The sequence below is a fragment of the Gorilla gorilla genome, chromosome 2, assembly GCF_029281585.2.
Source record: "Gorilla gorilla gorilla isolate KB3781 chromosome 2, NHGRI_mGorGor1-v2.1_pri, whole genome shotgun sequence".
NCBI classification, from domain to species: Eukaryota; Metazoa; Chordata; class Mammalia; order Primates; family Hominidae; genus Gorilla; species Gorilla gorilla.
In genome coordinates, this window is record NC_086017.1 from 73,700,740 (window position 1) to 73,715,599 (window position 14,860).

A 14,860-nucleotide genomic window follows, 5' to 3' on the forward strand; every position below is an offset into this window, starting at 1 on the left:
GTGTGCATGTGTGTATATTCACGTAAGACCAACATCTGATTTCATCTGTAAAATAGGAATAAAACTATCTACTTTATAGAAATATTGGGAAACTTAAGGGAAATAAAAGTATACAAAGGAGCACAATGTCTGTCTATAGTACGAAAACAAAAAATATGTTATCCTTATGTTTATGTTAAATTTAATTCACGGCCGGGCACTATGGCTCATGCCTGTAATCCCAGCACTTTGGGAGGCCGAGGCGGGAGGATCACGAGGTCAGGAGATCGAGACCATCCTGGCTAACGCGGTGAAACCCTGTCTGTACTGAAAATACAAAAAATTAGCCGGGCATAGTGGCGGGCGCCTGTAGTCCCAGCTATTCGGGAAGCTGAGGCAGGAGAATGGCGTGAACCCGGGAGGTGGAGCTTGCAGTGAGCCAAGATTACGCCACTGCACTCCAGCCTAGGTGACAGAGCGAGACTCCGTCTCAAAAAAAAAAAAAAAAAAAAAAAAATTTAATCCACAACTTGTATCATCCTATAAAAGTTAGAGTAAATGTTGAAGATTTATCTATAGATATATCTATGTAGATACATATTAGGCATTTATGCATATCAAGTTTTGCCCAGTTAGGATTCCTTACAAATTTGCTTCTGTCTCAAATTTACTGGGAAGGTCATGGCGTTTCTAGCTTAAATTGTGCATAGAGAGTTGCTGCCTAGAAAACTCTGTGGACAAGAATTATTGAAATAACATGTATAAAGTACAGAGCACAGCTCCAACAGAAACAGAATAAAACAAAAAGGTAAGCTCTCAGTTTGAGAATAGCCTCTGTTCTTTTTAAATTTAAAGATGGACTGCTGCTGATAGTTCCCAACACAAATGCCATGAGCATTATTATTTTTAATGACATCTTATCAATTAGCTCCATAATGAACACACTTAAAACATGTTTTGTTTACTATACACATTGACTTCACAAATTATCATGCTTGAAACCCTCTGTAAGCAGTTTGAATGCTTATATTAGTAATTCTGCTGGGCTTTGGTCTATCCTGTAAAAACAGTAAAGATGGCTTAGCAGATTTTTTGTTATTTTTTTAATGTTATCAACATCACTCCTTGTCATAATTACTTTCTTTACTATGAGGATCAACATCATCTGGAAAGAGTTTCTAAACCAAAATACTTGACACCTGCTGTGAGGATGGTGGTTTTCCACCTGGCTTTTGGCTTGTAGGACGATGGCTGGATAATACCATCCATCTAGCTCCTGGAAAGACTGTGGAGTGTGAATCTGAGTCAAGAAAAGGAGGCAGCAATTAACTTCACGTATTAATTAGTGAGTAATATGACCACACATTGTCTAGAGTAAACTGTCTATGAGGCAGGGGCATGAGATACATATTTGCTCATCAAAATGCCTCATATCCAATATGCCTAAATGTTAACCACTGAAGACATAAAAAAACAGGATTGGTTTAACAGTAGACTATTATCACAATTCTAGAAGTTACGACTTCCTACTGGATTTCGTTATACCATAATTGCACATACAAAATATCTGTCTTTCAAAATCAGTTTAAAATCAATAATGACACATTTATGCTGAAATGTAAATATTTACTTGCAAAATGGGATACATATATGCCAACATATAGCCAGAAGAAATATAAAATTATTCAAGACACCAAAGAAGCCACAAAAAGTCCTTAGATCTTAAAACTCTATTTTTCATAAACATAGAGGCAGGAAGAAATGACTCTGTTACAGTTACTAGAGCAACTCTAGATTTCCAGGCCTCTGGTCAGATGACACAGCCATTTCAGCTGTGCTCTCATTTCAGCATAAAAGGGAGTTTCTCATAAATCCAGACTAACGTTTTCAAAATTCATAATTGTTCTTTCCCTATATTTGCCATTAAAACCTTGATTACAAAACAACTTCAGAGACAGGTCAAGGCTTGACAACCAGAGGCAATAGCATCATTGTTATGTAACTCCCTGCTAAGGCTAAATTGCAGGTCAAATGTGGCTCCCTTTGAGGGAAGGCTGCAATCTCACCTGCCTTTGTGAACTAGTAATCCTGTGATCTACCAGTGAGGATTAGCATTTCCTTTCTAAATGCAGTTTGGCAAAAAATTTGGTAGGTGCCAAACTGAAAGCCACAGGAAGGGATAACAATTTCAGACAGGATTATAGTGGGGAAAACAGCTAGCTACTAAGGCATTACAGCAAGATATACCAAAATTAAAGACACATATACCTTTTGACTTATCTTTTAGAAATTATTCCCACAAGTACGCGAATATATCTATGCAAACATCTCCATTGTAACACTGTTTGGAAGAGTAAAAAACTGAAAACAAACTAAATGCCAATAGAGGATCTGTCTAAAAAATTAATAGACTATACACACTGACATAAAAGAATAAGGTAGATTTATATTCAAAAGAGCTCCATGATAAGCTAAAAATTGAAACAACTGAACTCATGGAGGTAGAAAGTAGAGATGGTTACGAGAGGCTGGGAAGAGCTGTGGGGTGTGTGGCGGCAGGGGAGGGGCGGGGATGCTTAATTGGTACGAAAACAGTGAATAGGATCTAGTATTTGATAGCACAATAGGATGATTACAGTCAACAATAATTTATTGCACATTTTATACCAACTAAAAGAGCATAACTAGAATGTTTATAACAAATGATAAATGCTTGAAGACAATGGATATCCTATCTACCCTGCTGTGATTATTTTGCATTGTATGCATGTATCAAAATATCTCATGTATCCCATAAATATACACACCTACTATATCACTTAAAAAAATTTTTATGGGTACACAGAAGTTGAATACAGACCAGTGTGTAAATGACTGTATAAAATTTTCAAGCATATATACCCACTGGTATAATAGCCAACAGATACATAACACTTAAATATGCTAAGGACTGCTTTAGATGCTTTTCACATATAAACACACTTAATCTACACAACAGCATTACAGATTTTTTTTTTTTTTTTTGAGACAGAGTCTTGCACTGTTGCCCAGGCTGGAGTGCGTGGCACTATCTCGGCTCACTGCAAGCTCCGCCTCCCAGGTTCACGCCACTCTACTGCCTCAGCCTCCCAAGTAGCTGGGACTACAGGCGCCCGCTACCATGCCCAGCTAATTCTTTTGTATTTTTAGTAGAGACGGGGTTTCACCGTGTTAGCCAGGATGGTCTCGAACTCCTGACCTCGTGATCTACCCACCTCGGCCTCCCAAAGTGCTGGGATTACAGGCATGAGCCACCATGCCCGGCCTCATTATAGATATTCTTATCCCTATTTTACCAATGAAAAAGCATCTTGCCAAAAATTAAATGTCACAGGAAGTAAGGAATAGAAATGGAACTCAAACTCAGGAGTCAGGGTCCAGAGAAGATACTTTTACCTTTTAGAGGCATTAAAAATCATTCTGGGAGAGGAATTATTACGGAAGGTAAAGATGGGAAGGTTTTCATTTTTCATATTGTGCATTTCTTCTTGAATTTACTGACATGTAGTACTTTTTTTCTGAAGTAGTAACAGTGGTTAACTGGGTGGTAAACTTATTTATCATTCTCAGGTACTTCATTTTCTCTGTATTAAAAATTCTACTCTGTTACTGAATAAAGCTATGATGTGTTAACAACAACAAAGAAAACTGGCTTGATTTGACCTACTTTAAATGAACAAGAAGAGAGACTAAGGCCATGTAAAAACAATGTTCATGCAGATTCCTGTAAGATTTATCGTTAGACCACCACAGCTCATGTTATTAAGATGAATCACACATATTAGCCCATTGTGTTACATTCCTTACGGTAAAATAACACCTGGTCCCTCCCTTCAAAAAGCTCAAAACCATTAAAACAATTTTTAAGGTCAACAATATTAAGAAGACACTTAAAAGGTGGGTGGAAGGAACAATAAGATGGTTTGATTCCTCCATGTAGATATTAACCTCTCCTAAGATACTTCTGACTGGTCTACATAAATTGCTGATGCCAAGGTAAATTACGTGCACCAAAATTAAATTTAAAATTTTAAAAGGAAAAGAAATGCAAAACATCATGTTGAGGTCCTTTGTCTTTTCTCTCTGTTTAAATGTTTAGAGTAGTATAGTGCTAATAAAGTCAAGGTGAAATGTCCATCTTGCTTTGAAAAACCAATTATCTTGGCTAAAGAAACATCATTTCATAGTTGAACTGCAGCAGTTATCCCTGTGTTGGGGCCACAGAAGATGGAAGAAAGTGGGCAAATGCAATGGCACTAATGAAAAAAAACCCAAAAACAAATGAACCCTGTGCCCACAAATGTCTAATTAACATTGGATCAGCAATTGAAATAGGAATAACAGCAGCAGCCAACACTTGCACAGCATTTATACCATCCTAGTTGGTGACCACACATCCTATTTGTTTCTTTTCACTCTGAAAAGTGTCCTGGTTTACACAATAAATTAAATGGTCACTCAACTTCAAAGTGCTTTACATATATTATCATGTTTCATCCTTGAAACAACTCTACAAAGTGTGTACCATTATCTTCCTTTCACAGATGAGTTACTACTCACCTCTGCATTCACAGAAAAATATATACAATTACATTATTAGAAAGTCATAATGCAGCTCCATTATTCTGTCATATTATTCGTAGGCATATTAAAAGCCATTATTTCAAACTGCAACAAGTACATACTCATGCATTACATTTTTCTAAGTTAAAAAAAAAAGCTACCGTCAAAACCAGCAAGCTTTATTAAATAGAATGTAGAGCCACATTCCACCCCAACCCCTTTCTCCATCTCCTATCTGTTGCTCTGGCATATCAATATATCACCTAATGTTCTCTGTAGTGCAAAAAGTGCTTCTGAAATGATTTCTATCAGGGTACTAACAATATTTAGCATCCTTTAAATTAACACATACAAAATACAGTTAACATAGTTTAAATTAACAGTGACAACATCCACACTGTTTTTCAGTTAGCCAAACTGCTAGAGTTGGCAACAAGGGAAGGAGAGAAAATGGCTTTGTCACAAACTAGCTGTGTGACTGCAAGTCACTAACTTCCAAAGACCTCTACTTTTTCACTTATAACATGACAGTAGTGGTGAAAATATCCAGTCTAGTAGCTATAGCTACTCTAAAGCAGGGCAGTTCCTCAAACTGAGTGCTGGAAATAAAGGGCTGCTTCTTCAAGAGCTCCCAGTCCAACTGGATACGCAGACCCAGAGGAATGGACTACATGAAGGGACAGGGATACAGGCACCTCAAATTTGTAAAAGACATTGGCTCTCATGTAAGCTCCATGGACAGGTACTGGTACTCCTCCAAGAGCTTTCCAGGAGGATGAATGAGATATCAAGAGCATCCACTTCTATCTTCCACACTAACATCGCTCTAATCCAAGCCCATATTTCTCTCATCTGGAATACTTTGCATTGGACTCCCTGTTTCCATTCTTGCCTTCCTAGAATCCATTTTTTATGCAACTCAGAATGATCTAAAAGATGAATTGGATCACTAACTCTCCTGCTTACAATCCTCCAATCATTTCTAAATGCCCACAAAGGACAATTCAGTCTCCTTTCCAAAGCCTGCAAGGCTCCTCCTGAGCTCCCTTTTACCTCCTTTTGCATTGTAGTCCTCTTGGCCCACCTGGATGCAGTCCTGTCCCTAGATCCAGCCCAATGGCTTTCCTTATTTCCTCCAAAGGGTGCAGAGCTTGTTTTCACCTCGGGCCTTTGCACTAGTTTTGTCTCTATCTGGAATACTTTCCTGGGCTCTTCATGTGGTTGAACCTGTCAGGTATTACTGCCCTCCCCCATTACTCTCTGTCCTCATTTCATCAAGTTCATTCTCAGAACTTAATTACATTCCTTTTCAGAAATTATTTTATTTACTTATTTGATTGCACACTATGGCTTCTTTCCCCAAAGCAGGGGCCAGGGCCCTCCTCTGTCTAGTTCACTGCAAAGTAGCCAGGACCTTGCATTGTGCCTAGAAGGTATGCAATAAATACTTGTTGACGGATCACACATACCACTCATTTCAGCTTGATTTTTTCAAAAGCTCAGCTGACAAAAACCATGTTTATAGAGGATTGTCTGAAGAAGTTGTAGTTTGTCTTTCCTCTATGGTCTAGATATTCAATCAAAAAACCCTGATTTGAATCAAGCCAGATCAGCACAGCTACCCACTACCCACCTAAGCCACATTGTCCATTGGTTTTATTTATTTATTTTTAGACAGTGTCTAGCACTGTTGACAGGCTGGAGTGCAGTGGTGCAATCATGGCTCGTTGCAACCTCAAACTCCTGGGCTCAAGTGATCCTCCTGCCTCAGCCACCTGAGTAGCTGGGACTATCTACAGGTGTGTTCCACTCCACCTGGCTAATTTTAGAAAATTTTTAGTAGAGACGAGTAGCTGAGACTACAGGTGCACACCACCACACACGCCTGGCTAATTTGAAAAATTCTGTAGTATAGATCATGTCTCGCTGTGTTGCTTAGGCTGGTCGCAAACTCCTGGGCTCACGTGATCCCCCTGCCTTAGCCTCCCAAAGTGCTAAGATTGATTACAGGTGTGAGCTACCACACCCAGCCTCTACTGGCTTTAGAATGTCTTTCTAAATTGTGATTTAGCCTTCTTTTACCTAGCAATGGATGTGCTACAAAACAGCTCTATGATCTTCAGTGCTGAAAAGAGGTTAAGGATATGATACTGGCTTTCATTTATAAACACCTCAATGATAAACTTTTCCTCTAGTTCAAATTAGAAAAAAAAAGTGCTTTTCCTGGGCATCTAAGATTGCATTCTCTCATGAACACTAGATCACAGAGTAGACGAGGTCCTGCCTCTCAGAACGGCCTACTGGAGAAACAAGTCACTTACAGCTTGGTTAATTAATGTACTAGACTTTATCCTCCTGCATTTTGAGGATCACCTCACTTCTGACTTCCCTTTATTTTTCCTAATCTCAATGTTCTTTTTGTCTTGTTTTCTAATCAGTTTAATTTTTCTATTTTCTCATTACAGTGAACTGCCTTAAATGTTTTCTAGCATAAGGCATATAAATAACGTATTAAGGGTGACAGCAGCAATATGCATAAAATAATATGGCTAGTAGGCAGAAGGTCAACTACTTCTAGGAAAGAAAACAGGGGATTTTTGAGGTGGGTCTTGAGGAATAAGTGGAGTGCCACCTGATAGAAAAGGCAGGAAAACGCAACCTGTGCAGATTAAGAGAGAAGGCAAAGTCCACATCAAAGGAAAGTGGAAGACAGATTAGTAAAACAACTCTGATATTAATATTTACTGAATATTAATTATTATGTGTTGGACTCAATGCAAAGCCCTTTACAACTTTTTGTGTTTAATCCTCAAAACAATCCGCTGATGTGGATTTTATTATTATCTCCGTTCAGAGACTGAAGCTGAGACAGTCTGTAAGTGGCAGGGTAGAGATTCCTGTGGCTTTTAAGGATGTGGGGGGGCACTTGACTGCAGTCATTACTTTAGAACTCATCTTCTGTCCCTATCTCCCATCTGACAAAACCTGTTGCTCCTTTGGACATCTCTATCTCAATAAATAGAAAAGTAGCACTAACAGGCACACAGTGAAGTCAAAAACCTGGGATCATCCTAAATCCCTTCTCCCACCATCCATTCAATACCTGAAGTCCTGACATTCTACCTCACAAATTTCCCTATTTCCCTCCCACCTGTCCTCTTCTCTGCATTCCCTCTTGGTCACAGTCCTCATTGTCTCTCACCAGGGCCACTGCAGAAGTAGCAGACACAGGATGCATAATAGTGAAGAGCAGGAACTCTGCAGGTGGTCTCCCTGCCTTTGACCCTCTATAACTTACTATCTGTGCGACCTTAGGCAAGCTAACCTGTGTCTGTTTCATCTGTAAAATGGGGTAACAATTAGAATAATACCTAACAGCACTATGCAAACGTTAGTAAGTGGCGAGGAAACTTAGCTTCTCATTTTCTCTTCCTCTAATCATTCTGCACATAAAAGAGACAGTGTGTATGTGTGTGTGTGTGTGTGTGTTTTTTTTTTTAATGAGACAGGGTCTCACTCTGTCACCCAGACTGGAGTGCACTGGCGCGATCTTGGCTCACTGCAGCCTCAACCTCCCAGGCTCAAGTGATCCTTTCTCCTCAGACTCCCAAGTCCTGGGACTACAGGTGTGTGCCACTGTCCCAGACCAATTTTTTTGTATTTGTAGACATGGGGTCTCACTATGTTTTCCAGGCTGGTCTTGAACTTCTGAGCTCAAGAGGTCCGCCTGCCTTGGCCTCCCAAAGTGTTGCGATTACAGGCGTGAGCCACTGTGCCCGGCCATGTGTGTGTGTTTTAATGCCAATCTGATTAACACCACACCAGTGTTAAAACTTTTAATGGATTCCTATTGCCCTTAGAGATCTCTGGCTCATAACTTTCTAAATTCTAGCAATACCTGTCAGCTTTGAGTTCTTCCAACATCTTGGGGTCTTTATACAAGTGGCTACCAACCCAGAACACCAGTCCAATATCTATTTATTCTTCAAAAATGGGATTAACTTCTTTGGGAAGGCTTTCTCATTTCCATTGATTGGATAAATAATCTTTGTTACATGTTCCTACAGTTCCCAACCTTGTACTTCCTTGTGGTAATATTTGTCACTCTTAAAACTCATTAGTCAACGTTTCTTTCCCTTCAGACCAAAATTTTGGAGAGGGAAAAGTTCTTGCTTGTTAGTTCTGGGTTGTAATCCCAAAGCCTAGTCCAGGAAGGATAAATATCCACTAAATAAATGAAACTGGAATGAAGCAAAGCTGAAATTCCACATGAAGTTACTGGGTCTTTAGTAGCCTCCCACCTCCACTACTCTTTATCAGTCTGGAAATTTGGGCCTATCACTGTTCTTCCCATGGCCAGGCCCTTTAATGTGGAGACCCTGGTGGTCTTCAACTCTTAAGAAGTGGCCTCTCCACAGGCATTTACAGTTACTGGTCACCATCTCCTGAAAAACACCCAAGAGCCCTAGATATCCCCTTCCCAGATATCAAAGGACCTCCTTCCTCCCTAACCAGATACCTTGTAGGTTCTCCCTCCAGTTGCCAATCATGCCCCTTCCCCTTTCCCCAAAGTGTCACCTTATTTCTGCTCTCAGTCCATAGACCATCTCCCTTAGACTGTCCACAAACCCAGCCTTTGCCCCTCTAAATCCATCCCAGCTGACAATCACCCTTCCTAACACACACACATACATCTTTTATCGTCCTGATCTACCCTAGACGGTCTCATCACTATACTGGCTCCTCCTTACCCCCGTAAATCTCCCAGGTACACTTCCTGATCACCCTCCGGATACCTCATCCCTATCTATTCCTTTTATAAATAATTCCCTGCTCCTTCTTCTCACCCACAATCCACGCGCAGTTCAAGGCCTCATTGCCATCGACTCCATTGTCTGTGAGTCCTTCCCAATATGCCCCAGGACCCCTCCAGGTGTCACGCTGTGTATCCTGACACCCCTCGTAGACGAGTCCCGAAACTCCCGCCCCGTCCCTGGAGCTCCCACTCCCTCCCAGACCTCCACAAACCTTCCAGGCCCCCAGCCCTAAGCCCGGCACCACTGCCCACCCTTCGCGGCTCCTGGGTCCTCACCGCGCCCCTGGACAAACCCGGACTCCCTCTGGTCCCACCTGCCCTTGCACCGCTTCTAGACGTCTCGGCCACCCACGTGTGTTCCCAGCCCACCGACCACGCTCCCGGCACACCCTATAGCCCCGCGCTGCCTCCGGGAGAGCGGGCGGGGAAAGCCGAGGGTCTCCGAGGGGCGCTCGGGCTCTGGCGAGAGGAGGAAGGACTCAGGGAAGCAGCCGGGGAGGCCCGGGGCTCCGGGGAGAGGTCGGGAAGGCCGAAGCGCTCTGGCGAAGCGGCCGGGGAGGCCGAGGGGTTCCCGGAAGCGGGCTGGGAGGCCAGGGGTCTCGGGAGAGGCCCAGCGGGCCGTGCAGCGGGCGCGTGTGGCGGCGAGCGGGGCCTCACCGTCAGTCACGGCTCCCATGGCGTGCGCGGCGGCGGCGGCGGCGCAAGCTGAGGCGGCGGTTGGCGGCGGCGGAGGTCAAACTCCCACAATGCAGCCGGGTAAACAGCCATGGAGGAGGAGGCGGCGGCGCCCGCGGCCGCCTGCTCCGACGCCTGAGCCGCGCCGCGCCGCCGCCGCCGCCGCCGCGGGACCCACGCTCCCCGCGCTCCCGGTACTCCCCGGGGGCGGCCGCGGCCGGCGCGAGTTGGGGCGAGGCTTGGCGGCCGGCGGCGGCCCCGGCTGCAGCCCGGGCTCCCGCCGCCCCCCTTGCAGCCCCCGCCCGGCCCACGCCCAGAGGCCGCCCCGGAGGCCGCAGCCAGCCGCCAGGTGAGCTCGCCCGGACGCCGCCAGGGCTGTGGGGGTGCGGCGGGAGCTGCGGGCCGCCCGCAGTCGGGGCCCCGGTTTCTTCCCCGGGAAGGTGACTGCGGCCCCGCCGCCCCATCCAGGGTGACGCTGCTAGGGGTGGGCTCGTTTCCCTGGGGGGTGGGGAGGGTGACGGGGACGCCCGGACCCGGCGGAGCCCAGGAGAGGCGGGACTAGGGGTACCGAGGGGGGCGCGTCGCTGGGGGTCCCCGCGAAGTTGGCGCCCACGCGCGCTGGGGCGGGTCTCGAACGCCGGCACTTGCGCGGGGCGCGGCCGGCAATCAAAAAAGGCCCCGGGTTCCAGGTCGCGCGGTTCCGGCCCCTGCGGCCGCCCCCTTCCTTCCTGGGCTCGGCGGGTGCGGGAAAAAGGGTGAAAGAGAAACTTGGCGATCTCCCGGAGGAGTTCGCGAAGCGACCAGGAGCGTGTGCCCATCGTCCTCACCCGGCACCCAATTCCACCACAGAGTCGGGATCTCGTCGGTGATCGTGATGGGGTGCTTTTATTTATTTTTCTCTTTGATTTTCAAAAAATGTCTATGTGACTGTCCCTATCTTAAGGGGAAGTTGAAAGTGGGGGCGGGGGTGCTCAATGAGAAACGTTGCCTTGTGTGTAGTTGTTTGGAGCACACTGCAAATTATATTGGCATCTCTTTCCAAAAGTCACTTTGATTCAACTTCGATAGCTTTCTCGTAAATGGCACGTTTAGGTGGTGAGAGGTGGATGAGGAAACAGGCACCAGTGCAGCTGATTTGACCTCCAGTGGGATAGATACGATTAGCACCAGGATCATGTCTCAGTTTGAACCCAGGTTTGTTATTTTATTCAGCCATATCGTTGTTTTCCAATTTTCCTGTACCCCAAGTAGATCTTGCATCTTCATATCCGGGATGAAGAAGTTGTGTAGGATAAACTTGGTTGTTTCACTTTCCTTACTAAATTTAGGTACATTCTCCCTGTTTTCCCCCAGTTCTTTCAAAGAGGAGAAGTCGCAGATGCAAATGTATTAAAGTGAAGTGTGTTTAACCTCTAGCAAGAAATATGTACAATTTTAGTCATATTATGTGAGACCAGTGACTTCAATAATACCATTACAGTGCTCTCAAGAATTAGCGCTCAAGAACTTGACTTTTGTCACAAAGACAAAAATTACTTTACATGAAGATTCTGAGATGTGACTTGCTCTCCCCTAAGGTATGAAGTTTCCCTGACTTTGAAAAAATACTGACCTAAACGCTGGCTGTAGGTGGGCATCATCAGACCCTGTTCATTTCCTTGGTTTTAGGAGACAGGGCACTCTAAGAGAAGAGTTGTTTTAAATCTTAAGTACTACAGATTGTAAACTGAAATTGTCAATTGATTGGGGTTCACAATACCAAGTTGCATTTTGGTGGGGATAGTTATTGTTTAGAAAGTAATTGTCATGTGGTGAAAAGTTTAAGTGTTTCTTAATCTTATCATAATACTGATTTTGAAACAGTATCTAGTGATTTAAAATAATCTGTAATATTTTCATGGGAAAGTATCACTGCCCCCTGTAACTTAAATTTTCGTGAGGTACTCTCTCAGTTATTCATAAATGGAGTGCTATTCAAACATTTCTATAAGTTGGTTTGGTAACTTACAATTTTGTTGGATGATGCTAGAAATTTTCTAGAGTAATAAGACCAAGAGGAATTTGAAAGACTTTAAAGTTTGAGCTGTACCTGAAAATAAACATTCCTAAAAGTTATTTTATTTTTTTTTTTGAGACAGGACCTTCCTCTGTTGCCTAGGCTGGAGTGCAGTGGCACGATCATCAGGGCTCACTGCAGCCTGGAACTCCTGGGCTCAAGTGATTCTCCTATCTCAGCCTACCAACTAGTTGGGACTACAGGCATGTTCCATGATGCCTGGCTAAGTTTTTTATTTTTATTTTTGTAGAGACATGATCTTACTATGTTGCCCAGGCTGGTCTCAAACTGCTGGGCTCAAGCGATCCTCCCGCCTCAGCCTCCCAAAGTGCTGGGATTATGGGTTTGAGCCACTGTGTCCAGCCTGAAAGTTCTTGACTCAAGTGGTGGGAAACACATAATTTGAGCCTTTATGAACTCTAAAATCTATTTTGTCAGCTACATGATTTTACTTGCAATTGCATTGACACGGATCTATTCATTGAACATTTAAGAATTGTCTTTTCATCATATCGTATATCTCATATATATGAGAGAACATCTTTTAGTAAACTTTACAGGTGGTCTTGTTTTTACATATTAACCTGTTGATGAATGTTAAAGTAGCAAAGACTCAAGCCCTTACCATACTAATGTTTCTTCTTTTCAAGAGAGATCTTTATGGGCAGAAACACAGAAATGGAAGTAGCAGATTTTAAGAAAACTGATTCAGACTTTGAACTTGTATGACCTTATATTTATTGATTTATTTGAGTCATAAGATTTCTGGGTTTTTTTTTTTTTTGAGAATATGAAAGACTAGTTAAGAAAATTTGTGTGTTTATTTGATATTTGCTTTCTGAAAATATAAAAAATTATGAGAGAGCTAGCTATATATGGTCTTTATTCTGGGTCTGTGAAATAATGTAAGGAATTTTGTAATATGCTTTTAGAGCAAGAGTTATCCTGGGGGTCTGTGACCGTCCAAGGGTTGGTTTCAAGGGATTCCTGAACTCCCTGTAGTTGTGACCAAAACTTTTTGTGTATGTGTATTTTTCTGGAAGAGGGTCTGTAGTTGTTTTAGAAAAGAGATCCAGGACTTAAAAAAATTAGAGACACATCTTCTTATTGAATAAAATGGGAGTTAGAATTCTTTTCTTTTCTTTCTTCTTTTTTCCTTTTTCTTTTGAAACAGGGTCTCAGTTTGTTGCCCAGTCTGGGATGCAATTGCATGAAACTGGCTCACTCCGTCCTTGACCTCCTGGGCTCAAGTGATCCTCCTGCCACAGCCTCCCAAAGTGCTGGGATTACAGTCATGAGCCATCACAGAATGACCATTCTAAAGAGAAAAAAACATTTTTGAAAAGTAGATCTATGTGCTCGTTACTTGCCTTTTAAAGTTATCTTCAGGCTGGGCATAGTGGCTTATGCCTGTAATCCCAGCACTTTGAGAGGCCAAGGCGGGTGGATCATTTGAGGTAGGCCGAGGTGGGTGGATCATTTGAGGTCAGAAATTCAAGAGCAGCCTGGCCAACATGGTGAAACCCCATCTCTACCAAAAATACAAAAAAAATTATCCAGGCGTGGTGGTGTGTGCCTGTAATCCCAGCTACTCAGGAGGCTGAGGCAGGAGAATCACTTGAACCCAGGAGGCTGAGGTTGCAGTGAGCCGAGATCACTACACTCTAGCCTGGGCAACAGAGTAAGACACTGAAATAAATAAATAAACAAACAAACAAACAAATAAATAAATAAAGTTGTCTTCAGACTTAGAGGTGTAAAAGCACTTCCATTTTATTCCCACAACAAAGCATTGCCTATCAGTTGATAAGCCAAGCTGGTCTGATGTGCTAGTCCTGCATGCACTGTGGCTGTGTTTTTAAAAAATTATATCTAAAAATTCAGACCAGATAGTTTGATGGTAGATAAGCAAAGATTTGATCTTGACACCAGCCATTGGAGTAAATGGGTCTTTCAGCTCCACTCTCTTCTCTCCAGAAAATTTGAAATTTGACTCAAAGGGAATCATTGTAAGAAAATGTGTTTGTGCCTTGGCAGGACAGTAGAACATGATGGGAAAAACACAGTTTGAGTCAAAATAGACTTAAAATTCAAATTTGGTTTCCTTTATTCACTGTAGCTACTTACCCTGCTTGACTCTTCAGTTACTCATCTGGATATGGCTAACTAGTAGAGTTGTTGGGAGGCTGGCTAGAAGTTTCCCGTATAAAAGTCTTAGCTCCTCTGTGGCCCGCAAGAAGGACTTACAAGCCAGGTTTGGGGAACCATTAATAAACACCTGAGGAAACATGTATATTCATGGTATAGGATAATAAGTACATTATTTCTAAATTGGTGTGATGAAGATATTAACGCTTAAAACATTGTTTTTTAAGAAAAAGATTTTCAAAAATGAGTTAGGATTGAGTGGTCCCCAAATATAGATATTTAGAGGAAAGTGGAAAATGATGGTTTATTTGGCAGAGGGGAGGACATGGATGCTGCTGGGCAGGAAGAGACGATAGCCACCCACCAGCATTATATTTCTCTCTGTGGGCAAGATTCCATTTAACATTTTCTCTTCACTTATAATCTGAATTAAAAAATTAAAATACTGCACATGTACTTTATAGTCCATCACCCCTAAAAGTGCTTCACCACTCCTTTCGTTTTGAGACCTTCACAGGTAACCCAGGGACTTCATGGGTGGAAGTTACACTTATAACTTTAGTTGTCTAATTCTGCTGTCTTTA

At 42.9% G+C, this 14,860-nt stretch overlaps 2 protein-coding genes across 20 annotated transcripts in view; one reads left to right on the forward strand and one right to left on the reverse strand.

Annotated features, from left to right (window-relative positions):
• The window catches only part of THOC7 (THO complex subunit 7), a 30,393-nt gene extending 19,588 nt beyond the window's left edge, over positions 1 to 10,805 (reverse strand). The window contains exon 1 of one of the 3 annotated variants that reach the window (XM_019024670.3): positions 10,641 to 10,805. Coding sequence is in view for 1 of the 3 variants with exons in the window: in XM_031008947.3 (XP_030864807.1) it covers positions 10,055 to 10,073 (19 nt within the window). In the remaining 2 variants the exon portion in view is untranslated. Of the gene's footprint in view, positions 1 to 10,054; positions 10,195 to 10,640 lie in introns of those variants that run through there. The other 2 variants (XM_031008947.3, XM_031008948.3) reach the window with 2 other exon arrangements.
• The window catches only part of ATXN7 (ataxin 7), a 147,809-nt gene continuing 143,242 nt past the window's right edge, over positions 10,294 to 14,860 (forward strand). For 14 of the 17 annotated variants that reach the window (XR_010132851.1, XR_010132853.1, XR_010132852.1 and 11 more), the window contains exon 1: positions 10,294 to 10,421. The gene's annotated coding sequence lies outside the window, so the exon portion shown is untranslated. Of the gene's footprint in view, positions 10,422 to 10,774; positions 11,267 to 14,860 lie in introns of those variants that run through there. The other 3 variants (XM_055383893.2, XM_031008945.3, XM_055383892.2) reach the window with 3 other exon arrangements.